Raw genomic sequence first — 25671 nt, 5'->3', positions numbered from 1 at the left:
GCTGGTGCGGTGCCTTAGCGCTTTGTTTTAAATTCCAGGTCCAGCCTCGGCCGCTCAGCCCTTATCGAGGCTTTTACCGCAGCCTGAGCTCATCATGAAGGTAAAACGCTCGCTTGTGTGCCTGGGAGGGGAAGGAAGGGAGGGTTGCATGAAGAAATGCTGTCCTATCTGTCAGTCCATCTGTCCCGACCCCGGTGCGAGGCTCGGTGCTGGTGCAGATCCAGACTGCAGGCTGCTTCGCCCCCACTGCTGTGTTTTGGTGCCTTCGCTCGTTTGCTGACGGTGGGGCAGGCTTTGCTCCGCCGCGTTATGCTGGGGGAAACTCTAAGTTCGCTGCGCGGGGGTTGTTCTCCTTCAGAAACATTGTTTGTAGGAGAATAAGGACATGGCTGCCTGGGCTAAGCTTGCTTCATGGAGGAGCAGGGGACAGTCACCCTGCTTGAGAAAGTAACGTTGCAGGGGTAATGCTGGCTATACAACCATGCTTATTTGAATAGAGGGTAAATGGTAGATTTTCTTACTTTCTATTTGTTAACAGGAGTTTTGTTGAATGAATAATCTTGATATGATCAGGGAGGGTGCATGTAAGAGATTCTCTGCAGTGAAATGATTGCTGTAAGGTGCAGAAAGATTTTCAAACAGGTTCTAATTTTCTTCTCAGTCCTGTGTGTTGTTCACATACCTCATTGTCACTCATTTTTCTTCTCTTAGGCCTTTCTAGGCTATTTATTTTCAATATATTATGCAAGTATTATAGAAAAAAACCCGTATTGGTGGAGTAGAATGACTTCTTCTATGTATGGCAAAGATCTGTGTACCTAAAAGTAGTTTTTAACAACTGGGTTTGTTAGTTTTTTTTAATCATTTTACTGATATGTCTCACTCAAACTGCTGTTCATGTTACCATGACCCCCATGTAATTCAGCTCGCAGTCCTGCTGAACTGCAGTAAATCTCATTTCAGAATACTGTAAATCTTATAAAAAATAATTGTTACAAACCTGTGATACATCATCTCTTTGGTATTTATTAATAAAAAAGAGCAGTCTGTATGTGGGGTCTTGCACTATCAGAGTTGTGCCTACTGTCTGTGAATGAGTATTATGTAAAAATGTGTACTTAGTACTATATTCACTGCTGGAAATGGTAAATGATATGGACTGTTTTAATTTTTAGATTGATCTGAGTTGCTGAGCAGCAAACTGAGTCTTTTTGTATAGCTGTTAAATGTTTAGCATGTTTTCTTTACTTTGGTGACTTAATGACAGTATCTTTTAAAAAATCGTGTTTTAATTGCCCTCCCTATGATCTTTCTTTAACAAGTGTTAAGATCTAAAATACTGTACATTAAAAGTAAACTATGAATTTACAACAACAGGCTGTTGAAGTAGTATGATAACGGAGCTTTCCAAATGTGGCTCATTGCCTGGTGGGGATGCAGGAGATGGAAGCAAGAGAAATAGGAGGCAGTATAGGGAGCTTTTTTCCCCCAGAAGGAAAAACACTTATTTAAATGACAGCTAAATTTACATGCATTTCTAATACTCTTTTTCCATGTAAACAAATCTTACAGTTACCATAGAGATTAGGTTCAGATTCTGTGGTTATAGAGCCATATAAATATGTAGATAGACAGTTGGGAGGATGAGGAGGTCGGATCACAAGTGGAATGCAAAGTATTCTGTGAAATAGCAAGAGACCCACTTCAGGCTGAATTGAACGTATAACAAATGCTTAAATTGAAAGTAGCAAACACAGAAACCTGTTAATAGAGCCATATTTAAAAAAAACCCTTCCAGCTTACTTATTTTTCGATAAGGTTTGTGCTACTATTGTGTTTTTATTTATTTTTTAAATCTGGATTAATTCTGCCAGGGTGTTCAAATGCTAAGTTTAAGTCTGCAATTTTTGCAATTTGTGTGTGTAGCGTTAAACTTACATATGCTTGCGATAACTCCCAGTACTTTATTTACTGTGCCCTGTAATGTTAAGTAAGGTTAATCTATAAGTCATTACATTGAAGCTTTTGTTATTACAGTGAAACTTCTAATGGAATTGTAGCTCAACAGAAATTTCTAAGATTCAACAGTCTAACCAAGACTGGTTTTTAAGATTTTAGGAGTAATGCAGTGCATCAGTCTTTCTGCCTGGCTTAAATTTGTAATTTATTTTCCAAGTTTACAAGGATACAAGTTAGTCCAATAAGAAGCAGTAAGGGAGAGTGCTTAAGAGAATTATTAGCTTTCTGTTTGTATCACCACAAGGTAACATTGACTATACTAGATCAATATGACTGTATATTTGTGTGCATTTATTTTGTAAGTTACTGAAAGAGTATGCCTCAAGGACACTTCAGCATGTAGAGGATTTAATGCTTTAAGGCCTAGTCTTACTTTGAGTCTGCTGACTGCAGACTTGCTGCTGACTGTATGACTGAGGCCTCTGTTTTGATTTATGCCTTGGTCATTCTTTCAGGTGCAGAGGGTTGTGTATTCCGGTGCTTAGAGCATTAGAACTGGATTCCTTGTCAGTATCTTTGTCTCTTTGGGTGAACTTGAACAACTCATTTAGCTTTACTGACTAATTTTTCCCATCTGTGTAGTACGGATAGAATGTTTATCGTTCTTTGTAAAACACGGGGAGGTATATTTAGGAAGAGCGCCAAGTCATATTGATAGAAAGCTGTAAGTCACTCATGCTCTTGCATTTCGGAGCCCTCTGAGACAAGAGAGGTGTGCTGCCTGCTAAGAGATTACCACCTCCAAAGCTGTTGGCATAATTGTTCTCCCTGCAATAACCCGACTTAATCCAAGTAAATAAAGTCCCTTGTATAAACTAGTAACTTCAGCCTATCAAGTAGTCCTCCCATGGACTGCAAAGACCACTCGAAGGCAGTCTTGAAATATCTTGAAATATGTCTTACAAGAACTATTCAAGTCTTGGCATAATTGTGCTCATTATTGTCATGTTCTACTAAATCAGGCTTTTTCCTGTGTTGAATGACCTCTGATAGTAGTTAATACAGTTGTATAGATAATGGCTAAGATGATTCGTATGTGGTAGTGAAGCTTTTTTTTTGTTTGTTTAACTTAGCACCTTCTGCATTAGGTCTTTTCGCATTAAGTGTGCTTCGGAAGCATGTAGAATCTGGTTGATTATTTAAAAACTAATTGTGTGCCACCAAATTACTACCTACTAAGTAGGCAGCAATATATATAAAAACATTATTATAGTTTGTTTTTATTTTTTCCCCAAAGTCAGAAAATAAACTCCAGGAAAGCAGAGTCTCTGCTTTTAAAGAAAGAAATAAACACAAACTCATTTTCTCCAATGATTTGTACTAGGAACTATTGTAAATGCTCCTGAGATTTTTAATATGTATCGTGGCATTTGCTTGATATTTAAATATGTGAATGAGGGTAATATACCCACTGTAGTTAAAAAGTTCACTGCTGACTGGAGATAAAAATAGTGGATGTCTCAGAAGCTAGAGGAATGCACTGTGAATTAAGTGATCTGAAATGATTGTTTAAATGCTTTGATGCTATTTGCATGTTAATGTTTTTCAGTCTGTAAAATATGAAACATTTAATGGTTGTAGATATTTCTATTTGGTAGCCCTAGATGTTCTTGAGTTCTTGCTCAAAGCTGCCACACTAACAAATTAAGGAAGCCGTGTGTATAGTTTATGGTGGATTTTTGTTTTGTTTTTAATTCATCCTGAATTTACATTTTGGTTTCAGTAGTCTTTCCTAGTGACCTCTCTAGCTATCCGCAGAGATCACTGGTGCACACTGATGCTGTAACTGCTTTCCCTTAAAGCCAGTTAGTCTGTTGCTCGTATTCTTTACCAGTACGACAGAGGACAAAAGTGAAATATCTAGTAAACTTTTCAGTCACTAATTTCCAACTTCAAGCACAAGTCAGCTGAAAGTCCTATTGCTCTTATGCAGGCTGGAAACCAGTCATGGAATGTAGTGACCTTTCACTTTCTGGTTAACTATTTGAATTACAGGACAAATGGAGATTTATAAAGGAAGAGTACCATTAGAATAGGTTTTGTGCTAGAGGGATGAGAACAGGTAGGTGTTAAGAGGTGGTTTCCCCCTGTCATTTGTTTTGGCATTATGAAAAATTATTTTCTTAAATTCTGTACTGATGTTCCAGTTTGAACAAGTGATCAGAGGCAGTTATTGACTTCCTCATGCTTGCATAATTATGTAGAAAGGAAAGCAAACACCACTTGCACCAAGCAATTACAAGTCATGTTGGAATAATCTGTGTTATTTTGAAATTGGTTATTTGCACTTTTGAATGCCAATCTTAGTATATTTTACAGTGGCTAAACAACATGGAAGTCTTGAACTTAAATCTGCATGTTAAGTATGTGACTATTCAGTAGTTAAGTGTGTTGATAAGGACTCAAAGTTAATTAGACCACCTAGTGGAAAAAAGGCTGTGTTAGACTGAGAATACTAAAGTTGTAATAAACTATGAGCATTAAAAAAGTTGTTGCCTGTATTATCTTCAAAGTTGGTGAAGGATTTTTGGATCAATGCTCTCACAGCAGCATGACTATTGTATCAGGATAGTGTCTAAGGAAAATGTTAGTAGACAGAATAATGAATATGCATATCTTGACTGGAACACTTTGAGATGGTTATTCAGTTCACTTTGTAATCTGAAACAAGTATTGTATACACGTAGTGCAGAAGCATGCTGTGATAGACGTTGCGTGTCTGTGTTTTCAAAGAAATTCTGTGTTGTAGTTGAGAAGTCTTTCGAAACAAAATGCAATGATTTTTAGGTATTAAGCTTTACAATCACTGTCAAATTCTTAATCCGAATGCTTCGCTGGTCATGTAAACTGAAAAAAGAGGGCCAACTTCAAGAAAGGTGGCAATGATACCGTTGTCACAAATTGGTTTCAAATTTTTGTTTAAATCCTACAGATACACGCATTTTCCTTAGAAATATATGCTTTTATAATAGGCTAGATTATTTATCAGTTCATACTTGAAAGTACGAATATTTCACCTATTGTGAAATGCAATAGTAGGTTCTCTGCAGTTCTACTTACTATAATAGGCACTTCAGCTGTTTTTACAGACGTACAGATCTGAATAAACATGGATCTTGAACTGTTTTTGCCTTAAGTATGATTCAGGTCACAGTTGAGAAATGGTGGTAAGTCAGGGCTTGTATGGCTGCTTGCTTTTTAGTTGATGTGCTTCAGTAACAAATACTTCTTTTCTGCCTTTCCTATTAAGCACTTTCAGTGTTGTCCAGTTACTGTGCTTACTACCACTCACTGGATATTTGCTTATGTGTGCATGGAATGGATTTTTAAAGACTTCTAGAAGATTTCAAAAGGCCTTCAGGGATCTAAGGAAAATTGTTTAGCCCTATGCATAAACTAAAAGTTAGTGATTTAATAAGAGTTAGAATAATTATTTTAAAAGGTTTTGATGGAAAGTCATAAATCTGGGTGGCTGGGTTTTGGGGGTTTTTTTGTTCTTTTTTTCTGTTAACATGGGGTGACCAGATGAGAGGATATTTCAGGGAACTCAAGTATGGAAAAGACAGCAAGCCACTTTGATATTCTGTACTTGACAAGACATCTATTTTCCTTCTGAAGATTAGTTTGAACCAGGGAAGAAATTCAATAAAGCACTATTGTGCTTTTTTTTTTTTTTTTTTTTTTTTTGGCTTGGAAGGCAGCATATAAAGCAGTCATGACCTGTTTAGCAAGAAGTGTTTGTAAGCAAGCTCTGGAAAGGCAGCTGTAAGACTGCCAGAGCAGGGTGGTGGAGGGTGTTGCTGAGTTACCTGTCGAAAACTAGGACTGAGGTGACCCGCCTGCATTATGTGCGACCACTGTGTGACAGTGACTTCCTGAGTGAGTGTATATTAATTAATTGAACGTGGAGTACTATTTTGGGGTTTCCTGAACCTGTGGGGAGCACTATGAAGAAAATTTTTCTTACAAGCTAAGCAGAAACGTTGTAGTACCTAACTATGAGAAGGCATTTTCCTTACTGTGAGTAAAAGCAGTAGTCATCTCCAGTTAACCTGGAGTTACTTGCTCCCATTGCTGTTGTCTTTGAGCCTGTATGTGCTCTGGAGTGGAGAGGGTAGTCAGTACACCAAAGAAAAGACCTTTAAGCATCTAGAACTCCCAAATTACATAGTCTTTGATGGTGACTCCTGCAGATCACCTTAAGGAGTACGCTATTTAGAGAGAGCATTTGTCAGTTGTCATTTAAGCTAAGCATGAATGCAAACATCTATAGAGCTCTGTTGCAGAGCAGATCACCCAGGTTGGACTAAACTGTTGAATAACACTGTTCTTGGGCAGAAGAGTGAGTGCGCTGTTCTTCTCATTGTTTAATCTGTTGGTTTGTCCCCCAACAACCTACAGCATAGGATTTGGTATCATAAGTAGTTTGTCAAAATAAGCTTGAATGGTCATGGAAGAATGCAGTCTTGTCTCCTTCTTCCACTCCTGGCTGTTTATGCTTGTCTTTTGTGCCAGCAGTCCATTTGTGTGGTCCCAGGGTGGACTGAATCAAACTGAAATTAACTCAACAACAATCAGATATATATACTCTCCAGTTGCAGCCAGTCCCTGACCTGGCTGATCCCTACTGTTGGGGCGGAGGAAGGAAGGAGAAGAAAGCAGGAGTGCACCAAGACTGATTTGGATTGGTTTAAACGGCTTGTTCTTCCTCATCCCTCTGCCAAGTTAGCAGTTTGCAGTCATTAGGCTAAACAATTTGTAAACTGTCTACACGTGAAATTGCCATAGAGGTTTTTCTAGGCTTGCTTACTAGCTAGATCACTGCATTTTTCTGTAGGTTTGAAGTCCATGTTTTCTAGATGGTGTTGAGTGAAAAGATTAAATGGAATTGATGCTGTGCCTTGAAGGTGACGAATAAAATTTAATTTTTGGTATGATAAACATTGATTTCAAGTTCAAAAGATGGAGAGGTTTTAAAGAAGAGATGGTATTAGTCACAAAAAAGAAAGTATTTTAAGTATTTTTAAGGAGGCCAACATAAGCTTTGCTTCCCCGCCTCCCCCAAGTTCTTATTCAATACTTGGAAAGAATACCATTAACAATAATGTCTTTTCCCCCCCAAACTAGAGAAACAATTGGTATTACAGTTTTCTGCAGAAAAATATTTATAAATATTAGATTTCTATCCTATAAAGGTGACAATCTTCATGTAACTAATACTTATGTTAATACATTCTGACAATAGGTATTTTTACCAATGGGTGGAAGAATTAAGCAATTGTGCTACCTTTATTCTAAATTAAAACAGTAGGAAACGATAATTTGGAGAGAAATTACATCACTCTTACTTTGATAAGGAAATCGAAGGGAACAGAAGTCAAGCTTTTGATTCTTTGTATGTTAAGAAGGCCCATATATTTACGGGTAGATTAGTGGAGATACGGTGACAGTCAGGAGTTAATGCCAGTGGGAGATGGTAGAGTAAGGTGTATGACACTTTCTGCTTATTACCAGAAACTTAATGCAAAAATTTGGATGACATTTGTTATCTTCCTTTCCAAGAACTGGGGTTCTCATTGAGCTTTTGTCTGGGATCCTTTCCCTTTTCCATCTTAGATGCCCTTCTAACTTATTATTGTTCATTGTTTACACCGTCCTTCTAAGGACAGGGAAATGGGATTTGACTTCAGCAAAATTCAGAACCAAGTGTATCTGATGCAAGGCTTCAGCTGGTAATAAATAATGTAATAGGGAGCAATTTTTTTGTTTGTTTGTTTTTTCACATTCTCTTCTGATCTGAAAAAAAGTGTTTCAATTTGTGGCAGGGCAACCTGATCCACTGTGATAATTTTTTTTCTTCAGATTCTCAGCTATCCTCTAAACAGCAGATTGCAAGTGCTAAATCTCTTATTTGTACATTTAAAATCGTCCACTTCATGTTTTCTTAAAGATAAATGCAGAATACATTCTTCTAAGATCACAAAGAATGCTTTAAATTAATTTATTATGGTGGAAGATAGACTTTCCAATATCCTGTATGAGTGTTTAAGTGAAAGAGTGTTAGCTTAATCTTTTTGTTAATGCTGTGACACTTAGGTTAACGTAACTTCTTTTCCTGGGAGAAATAATAAGGGGTTGTGACATTTTGGAAAGGAGTACATGTTATACCAGTATTTCAGAATTCAGGAATTTCTAATGGAATATGTGTTTTCACTTTTTAACTTGTTTTGCTGCACTGCTTATTGAAAAACAGATGTTGCTGTAATATTAAATGAATGTTACCGCAAATTACATCATTAAACTTAGAAATAAAATACCTCTAATTCTTAATCTTTGTGGTTCCATAAATATAAAAGCATTTTTGAAAATAGCAATAATTTTATAATTTTCCACTTTAATTTCTTTAGAAGGTTGTCATGCTAGATGTGCATCAAGGGAGATAGTGAAGTACTTTAGCATAAGTAAGACTGCACTATAGTTTAAAAATTAGAGTATGATATGTACCAATACCTTGCTGCCTGGAACAGAGACAAAAATGGAGACAATAATTCAACTTTAAGTCATCTCCATTTTGTGAATGCAGATTTATTCTGAGGTGCTCTTTCAGAACTTTATAATGACAATCCACATACATTTACCCATAGAACATGATTTGGGTAACTGTGCAGTGTCTTTGTCTTCTTTGTGGAATTTCGTGCCTATTTTCCTGCACTGTTGGACAATTTAAAAGACATAAAAGCTTGGATTCATTCCTTCACTTACAGATTACTAGTGCAGCTTTTACATTCCTAAAAGTCAAGTAGTACAAAAGGTGATGTCACCTGATGATGGACAGTATTGGATACATGGGCTGGAACCTGCAAAGAGTCACACTTCAAATATATTCTATTATTCTTGATCCATTTTGGAATTGGGCTGCCGAGGCTGCTGTTTAAACTGTGTTCCCTGGAATAATTCAACATTAAGTTCCAGAAAGTATTAGCATGTGTATTAGATATCTGTCTGCAGTAATTCAGTTTTTCTTTGTTGGTAATTCTTTGGCTGTTGAGCTAATATTCTGATTTCCGTTTACTTTGGCTGATGCTAGCCAAAATGTTTGGATTGATAAGTTAAACATATTTCACTATGTTAAAATAAATCTCTTATTTCATACATTGACTTTTCTTGGATAATACAGAGTATATATTTATATGTACACTTACTAGTGTAGGGTGATTCAGGTTTTTTAGAGGCAAGTGAGGTGAATGAGTTGCTTTTGTTACATTCTATATAGTAAGAAAAATTCTCATTTGATGACAGCATAATAATAGTATAGCAGTGATAGATAGGTGTATGTCTCCCTCTGACAGACTTTTTTCACTGGTAATGTACATGGCATTGGTAGCATCTAGATAGCAACTCAGATGGTAGTAGGTCAGCTTTAAACGAGTGGAATTTTTTTACTTATATCTTCAGTAGCTCTGACTTCAGTTCAGTAAAATTATACTTACTCTACTTTGCATTAAAATAGAGAACAATCCTACCTGTTTCTGACTGGATAACTTGTTGTGCAACAGCACTTAATTGAACATTTGAAATGGTGTAATAAAATCTTAACCATGGTCTGACAATAGATATCAAACATAGCATCTATTATGTGGAATAAAAATCATTCATGATACTTAAGCTGTCCTGATCAAGTTTCTCTAGTTGTGTATGTTGTATTTACTTAGTTGGAATTTTGAGGAAGCAAATCAGCTTTTATGATCTTCATAGAAAGATATTTAAAAAAAAAAAAAGAGAGAAAATGGTAAACTTCAGAACCTTGATTCCAGACATATCCAGGTACAGTTCCAGAACTTTGCTATCTTATTGCTGTAGCTGGATATCCTTGCTATGCTTGCTCAGAATTAAACTTGGGAAGAAAAAAATACATTGCAATACTTGAATGCCATCTGCAAATGGGACTACCCTGTGTTTACAAGAAAACTCCTTAGTCTTAAAGGAACTGCAACATCTTTTCTTTTGTCTGGCAGTTTCTCTTAATACAGCTTTTGTGCCCACTGAAACAACATTCCAGCCAAGTACGTGAATGAGTATGTGGGCACACATCAATTGCTTAGAAAGGCCAGTGTGAACTATTTAGCTGGATATTCTGCTTCTAGCAGTGGTGATGCACAGTATTTCTGTGAAAGCAAATATTACGGTGGGCTAATGAGTCATATGGTAGTATTGGAAGGTTAGGTTTATTCTTTCTGCTGTGTATTTCAGAATTTCTCTTCAATTATCTTCTTAGGCTTAGGGAAAAAAATGCTGATCATAAAAATATAACTAATTAGAATTTAATTGACATATGTCGATACTGTAACCTGCTGATTTGACAGAAAGACTGATATTTTATTGATAGGCATTGTGAGACTGCTGTGTTGTCTTGTGTACAGAAGACCTCTTGGGATGCCTCTTGTTGAACTTTTGAGAACAGAACGATGTTTCACATGGAAAGTAACAGTAGAATTGTTGACGTACAGAAGACTATCAAGTAAAATTTGGATAGACTTTTCCACTTTAGTAATCCTAAATGTTACTTTTTGAAAAGAGGCTAAAAAATGAAGGTTTTAGCATAAGAGGCTTAAAGACTTTTAAGAAAAAACCCTGGGCTTTACAGAATAGCTTCAGCACACTTGAAAGCAGTGAATAGAGTCTTCTATCACCTATGCAACTTCAAAAAGTTTACTCTCTGTTCTTTAATACGTTGAAGAGTTTTGTGGAATCAGAGCAAGGATCTTTCCTTAAATAGCCACTCCCTGGAAATGGCTGCCATTAGTCACAGGCTAAGCCAGCTGAAGATGTTTTGGAAACAGGTGCAGTGATGAGTAGCCAAAGAAAGTGAAGCTTTCTGGGTAGTTAAAATGGATAAAAGGTATGAAACAAGTAGTTTAGGTCCTTTAATTCCTTAACCTTTGAAAGGTAACCTAGCTGAGTACTAGCTGCTTGTATATTGTTCTTATTCCCTATAGTACTATGGTGGCATTTTTACTTCCTATGTAGCACACATCTAAAATATGTTAAAACTACTCATAATTATGCAGCACTTGACAAGTCTCCTCTTAAACTTGTCTTCAACTGGTTATTTCTCTTTTCTTAATATCTGTGTTACTTTTAATGCTTGCATTCTTGGTTTGCTACGGGTATTTTCTGATGGAAAATTCTTGAAAGGGTTTTCAAATAGTACAACTTAGTTGAACAGGAAAAGCTTGCATCTCTGCTTTGGATAATTGCCATAATGATTATATTTTGCTTTTTTCTCCAAACCTCCTTTCACAAACCTAAAGCTTAAATACTGAACTCTTACATTTAGGTAGAGAAGAACTCTGGAAGAAGAATGCTGTTGTGGAGAGGGATAAAAAAGAGAAATGATAATTTTCTTGTAATAGCCTTGCTACTGACCATGCAGGAATATTTGGTCAGTGGTATTCTCAGAAAATGTATTGAGATGGGAGAGGAATTTATATGTGTGCTTGTATTTGTTAGATTTCTACAAGTTATGAATTGTGTTCCTACAAATCAGGAAACTTGTAAAACTAACTCGTAGAAGAATATTCTTAAAGGAACAGTGTAGTTTTTATGAGGAAAAAAAAGCAAAAAATAAAAAATATGGACTTAGGATTTCAGTCATAGCTTTTGGGTTTTTTTTACCCGTGTAAAATTGTACTGAGTTACATATGTCTTCCTTCAGAAGACATAGTCCTGGCATTTCTGTCTATTACTCTGGGGTAAGGGGGATTTGCAGATATGTTGTTGGCTTTTCACAACTTGGGGGGTGGGGGGAGGAGTTACAATTTACTTAAGAGTTTGAGGAACTGCCCGTCTGAAAGAAAAGTGCACTGTGAAAAATAATTGTCTGTTTTTCTGGCAGAAGATTACATTAGTGGAAAAAAAAGTTTATTCAATAGAATATTCTGCCATAGCAAGGCTCTTTTAAATTTAACATCACCCATAGTAGCTCAACCAGAAGTTGATTTGAGGTATGGGTTGCCTTGTGCTACGGTTTGGAAAAGCAGCATTGTGATTTTTGTTCGGATAACTTCAGGTTCACTTACTTGCTGCTTCTCTTGGGAAGTTTACAGTGCAAGAGATACCCATGCCGATATGAAAGTAGTCCACTTGTCAGAGTACAAAGCTCAGCGTGAGTTATAATTTACCATATTTTTTTCAGGTAAATGACTCACTGTACTAATTTCTGTGCTACCCTAGCTATCCTGTGTCCAGCTTAGTTAAGGCATCTATATTCTTCAAGGATGTAGATACATTGTATGTCAACAGTGGCCCAGTAGGTGCTGGTAAGAAAACACCAGTAGATTTAACAGAAAAAAATGTTCGTTCTTTTCTCTTCGAGGCCCAGATAATTGGTTGTGTGGATTATATAGTTACAGTCTTAACCGATCTCCTGTCTGCTCTTCTTGACTGGGAGCTTTCTGTAGTCTTAACCAACCATCTTACAGTAGTGGCAGACTAAACTTAATTTGAATCTGTTTCAGTGCTGCTTGGATGCTTCTGCATAGTGCAAGTATATGCATAGTCATGCTAATACTTCACTTCTCTTCTCTTTAACCTTGCTTGTGTCTGACTCCAAAAGCTGTCTTCTGAGTGTCTTTAATGCAGTGGTTTTCAACCAGTGATCTGCAGGTGCTGTGGGTTCTGTAGCCTGCTTTTAAGGAGATCTGAAGATACAATTAAGACAAGCAAGCTTGTTGTTGGTAGGTCTGTTCATTATTCAGGGACCTGTAGCTCCACTAGAATTTTGGGGGAAAATCAGTACATTGAAAAGTTTGGAAAAAAGTCTTGTCTAATGCAACTGTCCTTTTGTAATTATATTTATTTGCATATATATATTCCCCTCTTTCTTTGCACACATAATAGTAGTGGGTACCTTAAATTCCTATGCTCCCCCTCCCCCCCCCTTTTTTTTTACTGGGAGAGGAAGCTGAAGAATTATTTGACTCTTTTGAAAGATGTAATATCTTTTTATAAAGACGTATCTCTATATATCTATAAAGGAAGATATTATGCTGATATATATTTGTATTGTAGTAGGACTTACAGGCAGTTCAAGGATGGTAAGACTGTACTCTAGATGTTATAAAAAATAGCCTCTGCTGGACTAAGCCTAAGGTACTACTGATGTTTTGCATGTGTATAGTTATTGTATGCTATTTGTAGCTTAACTAATGTGATGTTAAATAATTGTTTCTTAGGAAGAAGAATCCTCTTCATAGGAAGCTTGGAGAGAAAATTCAGTATTTGCTAAGTGTAAAAGGGAAAAAACATAGGTAAGGATAATCTGCAGGACACTGAAAAATATATCTAGAATGTATCATGCCAAATACATTGCAAAGAGACCAGTATAGATATACCTATAAATCATAATACTTTTAATCTCTACTTTCCAGAATTTATGCTGCAAAAGTAATAGTGGTCAGGGTGACATTTATTTATATCTACACCACCACCCCCCCCAACACATATGTATATATTTTAATATCTAGAAATTATCTACAGTTCTTTAAAAGGTTCAGTTTGTTGGCTAGCTTGCCTTTGCATTTCATTCCAGTTTTATTCTGTTATATTAGCTGTTTCAAATGCATAATTGTGGCATAGGGAATTCCAGGAAAGCCAAATATAAGGGCTAACTATTTTTAAGCCAAAATATTGCACTCTTAGTGTATTAGTTGCTTTATCCAAATGAGATGTGTTTTGTTAGCTCTTGTGTAACTGGAGACTAAAGAATAGCAGGTTACTGACTGGGAGTAAAAGGCTAGTTTAGACCAGGAGTGGAGATCTGCCACAATGTTCCAAGTAAGGATTCGCTTACACTAAAACCTAAGGAAAAGTCCAGGGATTAGTGTATATCTAGTTGAATTCAAAGATCGTCCAAAACCCAAAACAAGTGAAAAATGTTTGAGTTCGGCTGGTTTGCAAAATGAGAATCTTAAAAGTTATTGCTGGCACTGAGCTAGAGAGGAAGAAAGACTGTTGGTCTGTGTATGCTAAATCTGCTGAAGCCAGCAGAGAAATTTGAGGACAGTTTTGCAGAGCAAGCCACTGGAAAGCGGAGGAGAGCCTGGTTTGACTGTTCTGAAGTGCATCTTCAGGTTCTGTTGCTTGTGTTTGGATCTTAGTGTATCTGAGCCTTATACTTTATCTGAGATGAAAACAACTTGTTTGGAAAAGCAGGAGAAAAGCAAAAGGCAAGTTGGTGGAGAGAACAGAATGTTTTTCTGTAGGTAAGATACCTTTGTGCTATATGCTTTTAATTTAATATAGTCTGAAATGGGGACTTAGATGACTATATGTCCACCAAGTCTGAATTTTGCAGAAGAAACTAGATGCCAGAGGTGTAATTGACTGAAATTATCTTAGTAGTGATATTTAGGCTTCCTTTAGTTGAATTTTTTTAATAGCAGTGTCAGGCTCTGGGAAGGGGGAAGGAAGTCTGCATAGCCATATTCCTATATGTAGTATGTAAAAGCAGGAGAAAAGCAAAAGGCAAGTTGGTGGAGAGAACAGAATGTTTTTCTGTAGGTAAGATACCTTTGTGCTATATGCTTTTAATTTAATATAGTCTGAAATGGGGACTTAGATGACTATATGTCCACCAAGTCTGAATTTTGCAGAAGAAACTAGATGCCAGAGGTGTAATTGACTGAAATTATCTTAGTAGTGATATTTAGGCTTCCTTTAGTTGAATTTTTTTAATAGCAGTGTCAGGCTCTGGGAAGGGGGAAGGAAGTCTGCATAGCCATATTCCTATAAGTGTAGTATGTCTTTGAGTGCACGTGCTGTGTCAAACAGTGCTAATGGGCTCCCCAGGTTAAATCCATACAAGACCATGAGATTATTGAAAGAGTATGTTTTCTCGTATTTTGATCTCTTTGCCATTATGGATGTAACCTGAAACTCAGGTTTTCGGGATCCAAGGCACTTTAGTGTCTGCCATTGCTGTTAAACTCGGTGGAGTTAAGGTTTATCCTTCCCTGTGCAAGACAGTGACTTGTTCTGAGAAGTCTTGCTTGTCCAGCTGTGTGGTTCTGGAGAGTTTTCTTGTTCTACTGTACATCTCTGCTCTTTCAAGGACATTTAAAGATTGTCTCAACACTGGGTCATTGTCTTGGTACAAGTTCTCTGTAGTCACGTCATTAAATGTCACTCTTTCTGGAATGTTGAACCAAACATACTGTTATTTTTGACAGGACTGATCCCATTTATAAATTGAATTAAGCCAAGTTTCTATTTTGTGGGAAATTCTGAAATTTTTGAAATTCATCTTGAAATTAGTTCTCAGTTTAAGATTGGACTTCTTATTTTACAAAAACAGATTAATTTAAAAAAAAAAACAAACCTATTTTGTTTGGTTCTGTAATATAGTGGTAATGGAGCTTTGCTAGTTTCCTATAAAAATCAACACTCAGTCTATTCCTACAGAATGCTCAGTTGAATCGATATTTTTTCATCTGAAAAAAATGTTTCACTGGAAAAGCTAACACCTGCTTTGTTTGCAAATAGTGTGCAGTGGTTATAAAACGTAACATAAACTGTTTTTTTGAGTGCTATCCAAGTAGATTAGACTTCGAATACAAACTTGCATTTGACCTTGCATATACTCCAGTACTGAAGTGCTTTCAGCCAGTTTAAAGCCACTTCAGGGATTTAGTGGAGATGTTGGACTGAAAGCTGTTTGTTAGATGCCCGGATCTCTGACTTGCATTGAGGGATGAAACCGAGTTTAGAGGATCATTTGAAGAAGAGATAGTTAGCTTGATTATCTAGTTATTTAAAAAAAAAAAAAAACTCAAGTAGCATGGTAAATGTCGTCTTCCTCATCCAGCTAGGGGCTTCATACATTTAATTTTTAGAATTTGGAAAAAAAGAAGTTAGAAAACTAGAGTGTGCAATGAAAAGGTAAATATAGAAAATGAAATGGTGGGGAAGAGAAGAGGAATGTTTTCTAGTTTTTGAATTTTCTGTATTTTTTGTAAGAACCGTACAAATTCTAGACAATGATTATGGAATGCTACTTCATGTTGTAGTTTGAGGCAGACTGCCAATTTACTCATTGATTTCTCCTCTTCTACTTTGTTAACTCTGGTGTTTGATCTTACAGTGAAATGATTCAACTCACTAAAGTGGAAGAAAACTAGTTCAGCAAAAGTAACAGAAACAAATAGCTATTTGTTGAATTGGTGAGTTGAATCACTTTAGCCTTTAATCAAAGGCATACCAGAACTGATGCAAAAGGGAGGATGGACAGGGAGAGGATGGACAAGGAGAGGCATCGTTCATGTAGATTTGAGTTTGGAGAGCCAAGGCCTTCTGCTTGTACACTCCTGAGTTGTTAATTCAACTCACAAAAGAAACATGAAAGAACACACCATCTCTTTAACTGTTGGTGGTGATCCTGTAGCAGCACACACCTCCTGCTCTTTCCCCCCCCACCCCCCAGTTTCAGAAATGAAGAACTACTGTTGGCAGTAGGTAGTGTCTGTCACCAACTTGGATTGTTCAAACCCATTTTACTTGATTTATTTTTGATGTCTACGTTGTTTTGTTTTCTGCAGGTAGACCGAGATCTTAGAATATTTATCCTAGCATTCCTGGCTTTATTCTTAAAGGACTGAATTGGTTCAACCCTTTTTACTAGACTGGTTTTCTAACTTTGCATAATGATCAAAACTGCATCCTGATGATCATTCGAAGTTACCAGGAAAAAACAAGTAAATGAATGTGACTTGCATTCAGAACAGTTCTGTTGGATTAGATTTCTAGCATAAAGAAGCCGTATACTTATTGTACCAGTTAGGTCTTAAAGCACTTAAGTTTTTAGAAGTTTCCTGTTGGTTCTGTAGCATTCAGGGCTGCTGTGATGCTTTGCTTCTTGCTATTTATTTTGTCAGCTCATACAGTTCTACACAAGACAAATTCATATTTTGACGCTTACACAGGTAGTTGTGTATTTTTGGGTTGTGAATACAGCAGAAACTGTTAGTAATTTCTCACTTAAAATCAGATTCCTTTTTCTTTAAATAGCCCCCATTTTTCTTCTTCCCCTCCTGAATTTAACTAAAGGGCTTATTCCATCTGTTCCTTTTAACAGATAAAGCATTATGAATATTGCCATTTCAGAAATCTAATAAGCAACTGTATTAACTACAAGCTATGTTACCAGTTTTTTTGTAAGTATTAAGAAAAATGTGTTATGAAATTCTAATCCATTATAATGGGATGCCTTTGAGGCTAAAAAAACCACAGCTGTAATAGCCACAAGATTGCAGGATTTCAGAGCAATGAATATGAGGACAAGGCAGCCAGCTTTGGCCTAGATAAGTTGTTGAGAGGAAGTGAGGACTGACTGCAACAGTTGAGCTTTTAAAACTAAAGAAGTGAACAGATTGTTGCTGAGCGCAGTTGTGTACAGTGTATTTTTAAAATTAGTATTATGATAAGTAAGTTGAGCTCTAACCAGAGATGAAACCATGTGCATACTTCCTGTCTGTCCGAGACATCACACAAGTGCCTGGGGGTGGAAGAATGAGTTTTGACACACATCAGCACATATCAGAAGTGGTAAAGCTGGTATTTCTTTTGCTGGAAAAGGATAGAGTGGTTTTCCTGATCACTTTGATTGGCTATTTAGTACATGGGATAATTTACAGAATCTTGAAAAGTGCAGCTAATTCTTCAGAAGTCTTTTCTGTTCTGTAGCTGCCTTTGTCATGCTATTTTGTTTTAATTGTGGGAGTTCCTTGTTGATTCAGAATTTGAGAGTGAATACCTATAGCCAGATTAGGCTTAGTCTGAACTAAGTTACTACTTCGAACTTTGCTTGATCATTCCTTTAATGTGTATTTAGTAAGACTGTTGATTTAAAGCCTCGGAGAGATGGAATATTTATTTCAACCCTTGTGATGTCTTGAAGTAACTAGTTACACGGAATATTAACATCCTTTTTTTAAACCTAAAAGCTCTGTCCATCCTGAAGCCATGGGATTTTTTTTAATGCCCTAGACTGCAAGATTAAAGAACCTTGCAATATTGCTTCTTTCCTACGCAATGAAAGAGCACTTTAGTCTGACACTATAGGCCAAATCCGGTGAAGGGCTGTAGCTAGCTAACCTGCAGGTGTTTGTGATACTTCTCAGTACGAGTGATGGCACTGCAGACATCTCCTTTGTATTATGAACATGCAGGCACGTGACACTGGATGTTCTGTCTGCTGGGCAGAAAGAGAATTAGTCAGGTAAGAGCGCTCTATGAAGTAGGGTAGAATCTGTTGGATGGTTAGCACAGGACCTATCTGCAAGCACCTATGACTTGTTCAGGCATCCCGTTTCCTTTAAGGTGGTTCATGTTACAGATTTGCAGTAGTCCAGGTCCTCTGGAGGAGTGAGACAGGTGCTTTATTCAATAAGCCAAGATTCCCTGACGTAGAATTGAGACCTTTGCACTAGCTGCCTTTTAATCTAAGGTTTTAGCGTCTGGGATTGAAGACAGCCAACAGGCTAAGCTGGGGAGCCATCAACAGTCAGCACACTTGCTAGAGTTTCATGGTATGGTATGTGCCACATTAACAGTTCGCTGCTATTGAAAATGGAATGTGCTGCATGCTATTTCCTCCTCCCCTGGGGGGGCAGTTCTTGGGGAAAAATAACCAAAAAATAAATGGAACATGAAGCAGTATCATAATCGTGCCAAAAAGGCAAATGTCATGCCGGAATGCTAAAGTATTATTTGAAAATTGTGTGAAATAATCTGTTTGCTTCTCTTGCAATCAATTAGGCCATACCTGTGTCCATTTTTGGGCACCAGCTTGAAGAAATATGTGAGGTAATTAAATTAAACTCCAGAGGAAAGCAATTAGAAATACAGGGTGTCTTAAAAATGTGGCCTATAGGTAAAATTTACACAATAACTTGTTTGGGTTTTTTTAGTTTTGGTTTTTGTTTTTCTTTTAGAGATGAGATTACTCTAAGGAGTTGCATCTCTTGAAGGCTGCAAAGCAGAAGCACACTGGTCTCCATGTGCAGTATTGATAAGAAATAACAGCAGCAAGGAATATTTCGATGAGATACTATGGAAAACTCTGTAAGCACCGGAACATGTTGCATGCAGAGAGTGTGGAATATTCACTCCTGAATTTAAGAACAGATATGACAGACATCTGTTATGAATAATACAGCTGAAATGATCCTACCGAGAGGAATGGCCTTGATAACCTTTTATGTGTAATTAAGTTTTTGTTTGTTTTTCCCAGGAATCTCATCCATCCTAATTGAATCTTTGATGAAGTGGTTAGAATTAAGTTACTTCAGTCTCTTTGTAGGTATTTTCTGAACTAATTTTCATAGTTCTTTCTGCATGTCTTGTCCCTAGCCAGCAGTTTTATACTGAATGACTAGACAGCAGTTGAGGGGGTGCAGAGTTAAAAATCCCTTCTCCTGTCTAAAATTTCTTGTGTTGCTGTATGGCGTTAGCTATTATATACTACCATGCTTTTGGTAGACTCTTGTGTACAGTTGGCTATCTGCTACAAACACATCTTGTCTCTAGAACCACAGTGCACATAGTCTTAGTTTCTGAATGCTTGGATTTGTGCATAGCTTTGATGTGTAGATCGGTTGTGCTTAATTTACTAAAAAGTCTGTCTTTAGGAGGGATTGATTCTTAATCAATAAGAAAAATGCTGTATTTTCACTTTGTTGTGTATTTACATTTTTTTGTTTCATATTAGTTGACAGTTGTGTGTAGCTTTGACATTACTTTTGGTACTCCCCCATTGTTCTCCTAGCTGGCAACAGTAGCAAAAACCAAATCCAAAGGCTACACATGATTTTTACAGGAGTAATAATATATTTTAATGTGTTACTCTGTTATATTTTTATATGCTATTAAAAAAAGTCCTTTATATTAAGTTACAGATCAGCTACAGTCATGATTTCATACAAGTATACAAAATAACGTCCTAAAATAAATGCTTAGAATTTCAGAATATCATTTTATCAATACATATTTAAACATTTTAAGACTTGAAAATCATAGCTGTTGTTAGTGAATTGACTTGGGTCAATGTTTGAGAAATCTCATTCTGCTGGGGGATTTTGAATTAGTACGTCATCTTTTCAGCTTTACCTTTCTGTTCTAGTCTAGGTATAAAAATAAATCACCCCCCTTTTCCTTCCCAATAATTAGTTTAGAAAGTGTTGTACTAAGTATGGAAGTAAAGCAAGGCAAGAAATTTTCTTTTGTATTTGCAGAAAAGGCAGTCATGGTTTATGGTTTGTTTTGTTTTTGTGGTTTTTAAGGTTCAGTTTTTCAACTTGGTATGAATTTGCTTCTGAAGTTTTACACAATAGAAAATAGTTTTAAAAATAGATTATAACAGAAGCTTAATATGCTACAATTTCAGTGAAAAACCCCAACATTCTTAGATAATGATTTGATTTTAATTTCTACTCACCATTCGTGTTCTTGCTATCAGTTTTAGTGTCTAAAAATATTTCTTTTCTGCCAACCAAAATGACAGTACTTTTATCATTTATCTAGAACAGATTTGCTGTAGAAACAATTCCTCATTTCAGTACTTTTATCATTTATCTAGAACAGATTTGCTGTAGAATACAATTCCTCTCACATATATAGATTTTCCTGTTCTGTAAATTATTATACTGATTTTTTTTTTTTTTTTAGAACTTAAAAAGAAAACAAGCATTAAATTATCTTTGACTAGAATGAGAAATATTGCCGAAGAATTATCAAATTGTTTTAAAAACAGTGGTTCTTTTTCTCTTGAGATTTCATTGACTGTTGATTTTTCAGACTTCACATAGTTCTATATTAGTCACTTCATTATTTTGCTCAGGAACAGCCTGGACTGGTTTGTTTGATTAAACTATCAAATAATCTTTGTTCCAATCCATTTGAAACACAAGCATATCATTATCATATAATTCTTTTCAGTGCTTTGAAACATCCCAAGGTTTTCATAGCATAAGCAGCATCTCTAGACAGAATTGTGATACACTTTTAAAACTGAGGCAAGTTATCCGGACCTAATAATTTAAATAATGCTCCTAAGCATTATCTGAAGCTTTTAGTTGGAAAAAGGAGTGTTTGTCAAGGGAAAGATTTAATCTAACTTATTTTCAAGTGGAAAATAGGTATCAAGGACATCCTTTTTACTAAATTATTTTACCCTCTAATAACAAACACATTACTGATTGCTTCCTTTTTTTGGCTTAAAATTCTTCATACTTGAATGCATTTTGGTTCTTGCACTAAACACACGAAATCTGAAAGAAGTCTTTCAAATATCTATGACTAGAAGAGAAGTCTTCATTGAGAAGCTCCTTATTTCAAGTTAATTATTACTTTTTTATCTGTACATATGTAGAAACTTCATGTTCAGACTTCACTTGGAACATACAAAAAAAAGTCTGACCAAAATTAATGAAGTTGCACCGTTTGCGGTACTAAACTATAATGCTAAATAGTTTGAATATTTGGTTAAACCTTACAGAAAAATTGCGATCTATGCTTGGTAGCTATGGCAGTGATTGACTTCAAAAAAGATTTTATATTCAGGGGGATAAACAGCAGGAGCAGGCATTCAAAATAATTTTTCCTTCATGTGGTCTTTCAACAATACAGAACAAGAGAAGAGACCTACAGAAGGAATTGTAAAGGATTGGCATTATTTTTAGAGAGACTGATCAGCAGTTCTGGGGTGTTTGATTAAACAAAACATTTTATAGAGTGATATGCTATACTGATAGGAAGAATACAGATTTCCATTCTTAGGTCTCAAAGTACTAGAGAAACATCAAATGCCTACTCGCCTTTGAGTAAGATATGCATTAGCCCCATTCTGCAGACTTGAAAGTTGGTACATGCCTGCTGGGCTGCATCGTTGTGCAGGAAGTCTGTGACCAAATTAGGAACATAATCAGAATTCAGTGGGTTTTATTCAGTGTGGTGGTGGTGGTGGTGGGGGAAATCTAAATACTGTATTTTTTTTTAAGCATAGTCACCTTTCTGGATTTGCTGTTTTGAATAGGAAATGAGGTAATTACAGTTTGACTGTTTGGAAATTACACTACTCGGTAAATTTCTGGATGGAGAATCAAGTTGCTTGTTGACAATGATTAGGATAGGCTGACTTTTAAATCTTTTTCTTTGAAATATTTCTCAATTTCTAAGTAGAGTTAAAATATTTTTATAATTCTGTATCCATCAACTTAGCATAGTTCAAAAAACAAAAATTAAAAAAAGTAATGGGATTACTAGTTCCATGCAAATTCAGCTTTACACAGGTAAGTAAAAATAATGAAAATCCATTTTGCATTTAAAACAGATACATTAAATAAAGGAAGTATTACCTGTGGTTACTGAATTGAACCTTTTGTTTTGGGTCACTTGGTCCTTCATGATCTTAGAACCTGTAAATCTTTTCCACATAGCTCATTTTTATTCAGAGAGGAAAATCAGCTTTTGCACCTTTTCAAGTCTTTAAGAGCTTTAAATAGGCTAGGCATTGAACTGTTCTAGCTGAATAATTGGAAATAAAGAAAATAGCCCCTTTGCACCTGTAGAGAATGCTAAAGCTGTCAGAAGTTGGTTTAGTACTTCCAGACATCTGTCTACGAGGTTGTGGTAACTTCCAACTTTGCGGGGGGAGGGGAGAGAGAAAAAAGGGAAAAAAACCTTTTTGCCACAATTACATGCTGTATAATGTTTGCTTACAAGACTGGTGAGGTGTTACTTGAAACTTCCTGTAGATTTTCAATTGAAACTTGAAATAGGTTTCATTACAAGAAGCCCCCCCCCACCCCTTTTCAATTTAGAAATCTTCAGTTTGATCATGGTGTTCCTACCATAATTTTGATTTGTGGGTAAAATGTTGATAACATTGAACCATTTTCCTTCAGAAACTTCAAAATTATTAGTATTGTCTTTCTCTGAAATGTGCAACAGTAACAAAACCAAAAAACCAAGCCAAAATCTGATTTTTTCAGCCAGAAGAAAATTTGCCCAAAGTGCACTCTTACTCTTGGGCTTTCATGTAATAGCCTTTTCATATGAAAAACATCACTGCCCTTCACTCATGTTGTAGTTTGCAAGTTTCCAGAAAAATTCCTCCTGTTTCTTGTTGTGATGTTCTTGTTTCTGGGAGGTGGAAGATGGGCCAGTGGATTTACTTTTTTAAAGGAGTTACCTTCTGGGCTTCAATCTTTCTTTCAGATACTGCATTTGTCTCGGAGTTATGTGCCTCAGTAACATAGGGTTTGTAGAAAGGTTTCAGAGCGACAAAGATGAAACTTCTGAAAATACATGAGGAATGTATTTGAAATCAACTATAAATGTATTATCTGCCAAATTGGGTATATTAAATGTGCTATAGTAATAGTTTTTTCCTGAAGGTGTTTGCTATTACTGTAAAGTTGAATGTCCTCCTAACCACAGCAGGTTGAGCTGTAAGCAAAATCTTGCACTCTTAATTACACTCAGTAATTTTGTTTATTAAGAGATTGATTCTGCAGTGTGTGGGCAGATCTCTGCTATTGGGTGGAACTTACTGCAGTTTGAAAATATTTAAGGTAATAATCTTTATTTAAGTTAAATATCTTAGTAATTGCGGAGAAAGTTTTTTTAATGGCTTCTTTGTGTGTTTTCACCTGTTTTCATGAAAACAGTTCTTCAGAACTTGTCTAGGAAGATGTTGGATTTACTCTTGTTTTCCAAAAAATGATGCTATTTTTGAAAATTGAGTCTTTTCAAGCCTTCATCGCCCCAAAAGTTTCTGAAGCCCTGTTGAATGACTTTGGGGTGGCTGCTAATTCAGCAGAATGAAATGGGAGTTTAAGTTACTGGTTATGTGAAACTTTTGCCCTTCATTAGAAGAGTTAAGGATCTGGCTGGATTTTGGGTTGAAGTAGTGGGGTATTATTGGTGGTTTTTCCCACTAATTTGTGGGATGACACTAATTGGAATAGTCAAGTATGTATGTGATGGTTCTGCTTGCAAACTGGGTGCTTCCATCTTAAATCATGGAAGATGTGCAAACCATGAGAAAACACTTCCTTTGGAAAGATAACTTCAAAATACCATAGAATACGGTAGAAAAAAGTTTTGCCACTGTTCCTCTTGCTTAATATGGATGAGAAAAAGATTAGATGTTGAGCCTTACAATGTTTCTTTTTTAAACTCAAAAATTAATTTGAGTGCCTGGGAGGGGGGAGAGGGTCTTGAATCTTTAACAAGCTTTTTCTGAACCTTGGTTATTGAAAATAAACATGTTAAATTTCCGTTTAAAAACTAAAACTAGTCCTTTCTTTTCAGTAGTTGTGGGATTGTTCGGGTTTTTTGGCTTCTTGAAAATGTTTCACTAGTTTCTTGACTCGAGTCTTGTAGAGTAGATAAACGCTGAATTTTGAATGTTTAATACAAGCTGAAATCCTGGCTTTGTATATTTGAAAGACAAAGGGAAGGTACAGACCCAGTTTTCTCTTTGCATATTAATCTGAAAGCAGTCCTGCAGGCTTTCCTACTAAGCATGTCTGCTATGTTTCTAGACTGAATACTTAATCTTGTTTTCATGTGGTTTACTTGGAACATCCTGTGTGTGGTGCAGAGGAATACAGATTAGGACACAGAAATAATATATTCTCACACACTGTATTAGACGTGCTTATCGGCAAAGGACAATGTAAAGCAATTTTATCAGCTGCTGTATGGCATGACAGACTTTACAAAGGAATTTGAATATAGTAATGCAGCACAGTTGAAAGAGGAGGTGTGAGGATGATTTCATCCCACGTAGATGGAAAATATCTAAATGTCTAGAAAAACTGGAAAGCTGACCTCTTTAACAGCCTTAAAAGGTATGTAAAAGCATGCTACCATTTTCGCTTGCAATGTTAAAATGTTTATTCCAAAGTGCTCTGGGGGGGTCCGTGTGTTTCTTCCCCCACACACGGAAGACCAGAACTATTCATACCCATGTAAATGTCCAAATTCAGAAGATGTGCAGGTTGTTTTATGATGTGGGCATCTAGCCATTTATCAGTCCTTCCAAGTATAATCAGCTCGAAGGCTGGAGCGGAACCCTTCCAGCAGCCCGCTTTGCCTGCCAAAGAAAATTCAGCCACTGAATTGGTGGAAATTGCTGACTGGTCACCTAGAGACTGCTCCTTATTTAAGTGGTAAACCAGCTTTTCAGCTGTAGCAGCCTGTGCTGCGTATAGAAAATCCTGTCCGTACGCAGCAGTTGTGAATTGAGATAGCAAAGAAACTATTCATCCTATTTCCATTAATAAAACAAAATTAAGTAGTAGTAGTACAGCAGTTGCCCATTAGTTTGGATTTCCTAAGGGAAAGTGCAAAACTGCAGGAAGTCCCTTTCTTTTTAACCCTTCTTGCTCACCCAAGAGAATGCCAGAAATTACTAAAGTTGTTTCTGACCGTTGGTTTAGGATATACAACATAACACGCATTTCAGTACTGTTCCGGAGGAGCTGCGTCCACGGCGACAGCACGCAGGACCTAAGGTCCCAGCGGCAGCTCCGGCAGTCACTAGAGCTGGCGGAGCGGCGCGGCCGGGATTTACCGCGTCGAAGGCGCCTG

General features: G+C 36.5%; 1 protein-coding gene across 1 annotated transcript in view; it reads left to right on the top strand.

Annotated features, from left to right (window-relative positions):
- The first annotated feature begins 42 nt into the window (after positions 1 to 42).
- ARID4B (AT-rich interaction domain 4B) overlaps positions 43 to 25671 on the top strand; it is a 93869-nt gene continuing 68240 nt past the window's right edge. Inside the window, exon 1 of the mRNA XM_019472716.1 lies at positions 43 to 100. Within this exon, the coding sequence (XP_019328261.1) occupies positions 95 to 100 (6 nt within the window). The 5' untranslated portion in view covers positions 43 to 94. The remainder of the gene's footprint in view (positions 101 to 25671) is intronic.

The sequence above is a fragment of the Aptenodytes forsteri genome, unplaced genomic scaffold (assembly GCF_000699145.1).
Source record: "Aptenodytes forsteri isolate BGI_AS27 unplaced genomic scaffold, ASM69914v1 Scaffold132, whole genome shotgun sequence".
In the NCBI taxonomy this organism is placed as follows: domain Eukaryota; kingdom Metazoa; phylum Chordata; class Aves; order Sphenisciformes; family Spheniscidae; genus Aptenodytes; species Aptenodytes forsteri.
Note: the sequence above shows the minus strand (reverse complement) of the source record. Positions and strands in the feature narration are given on the sequence as shown.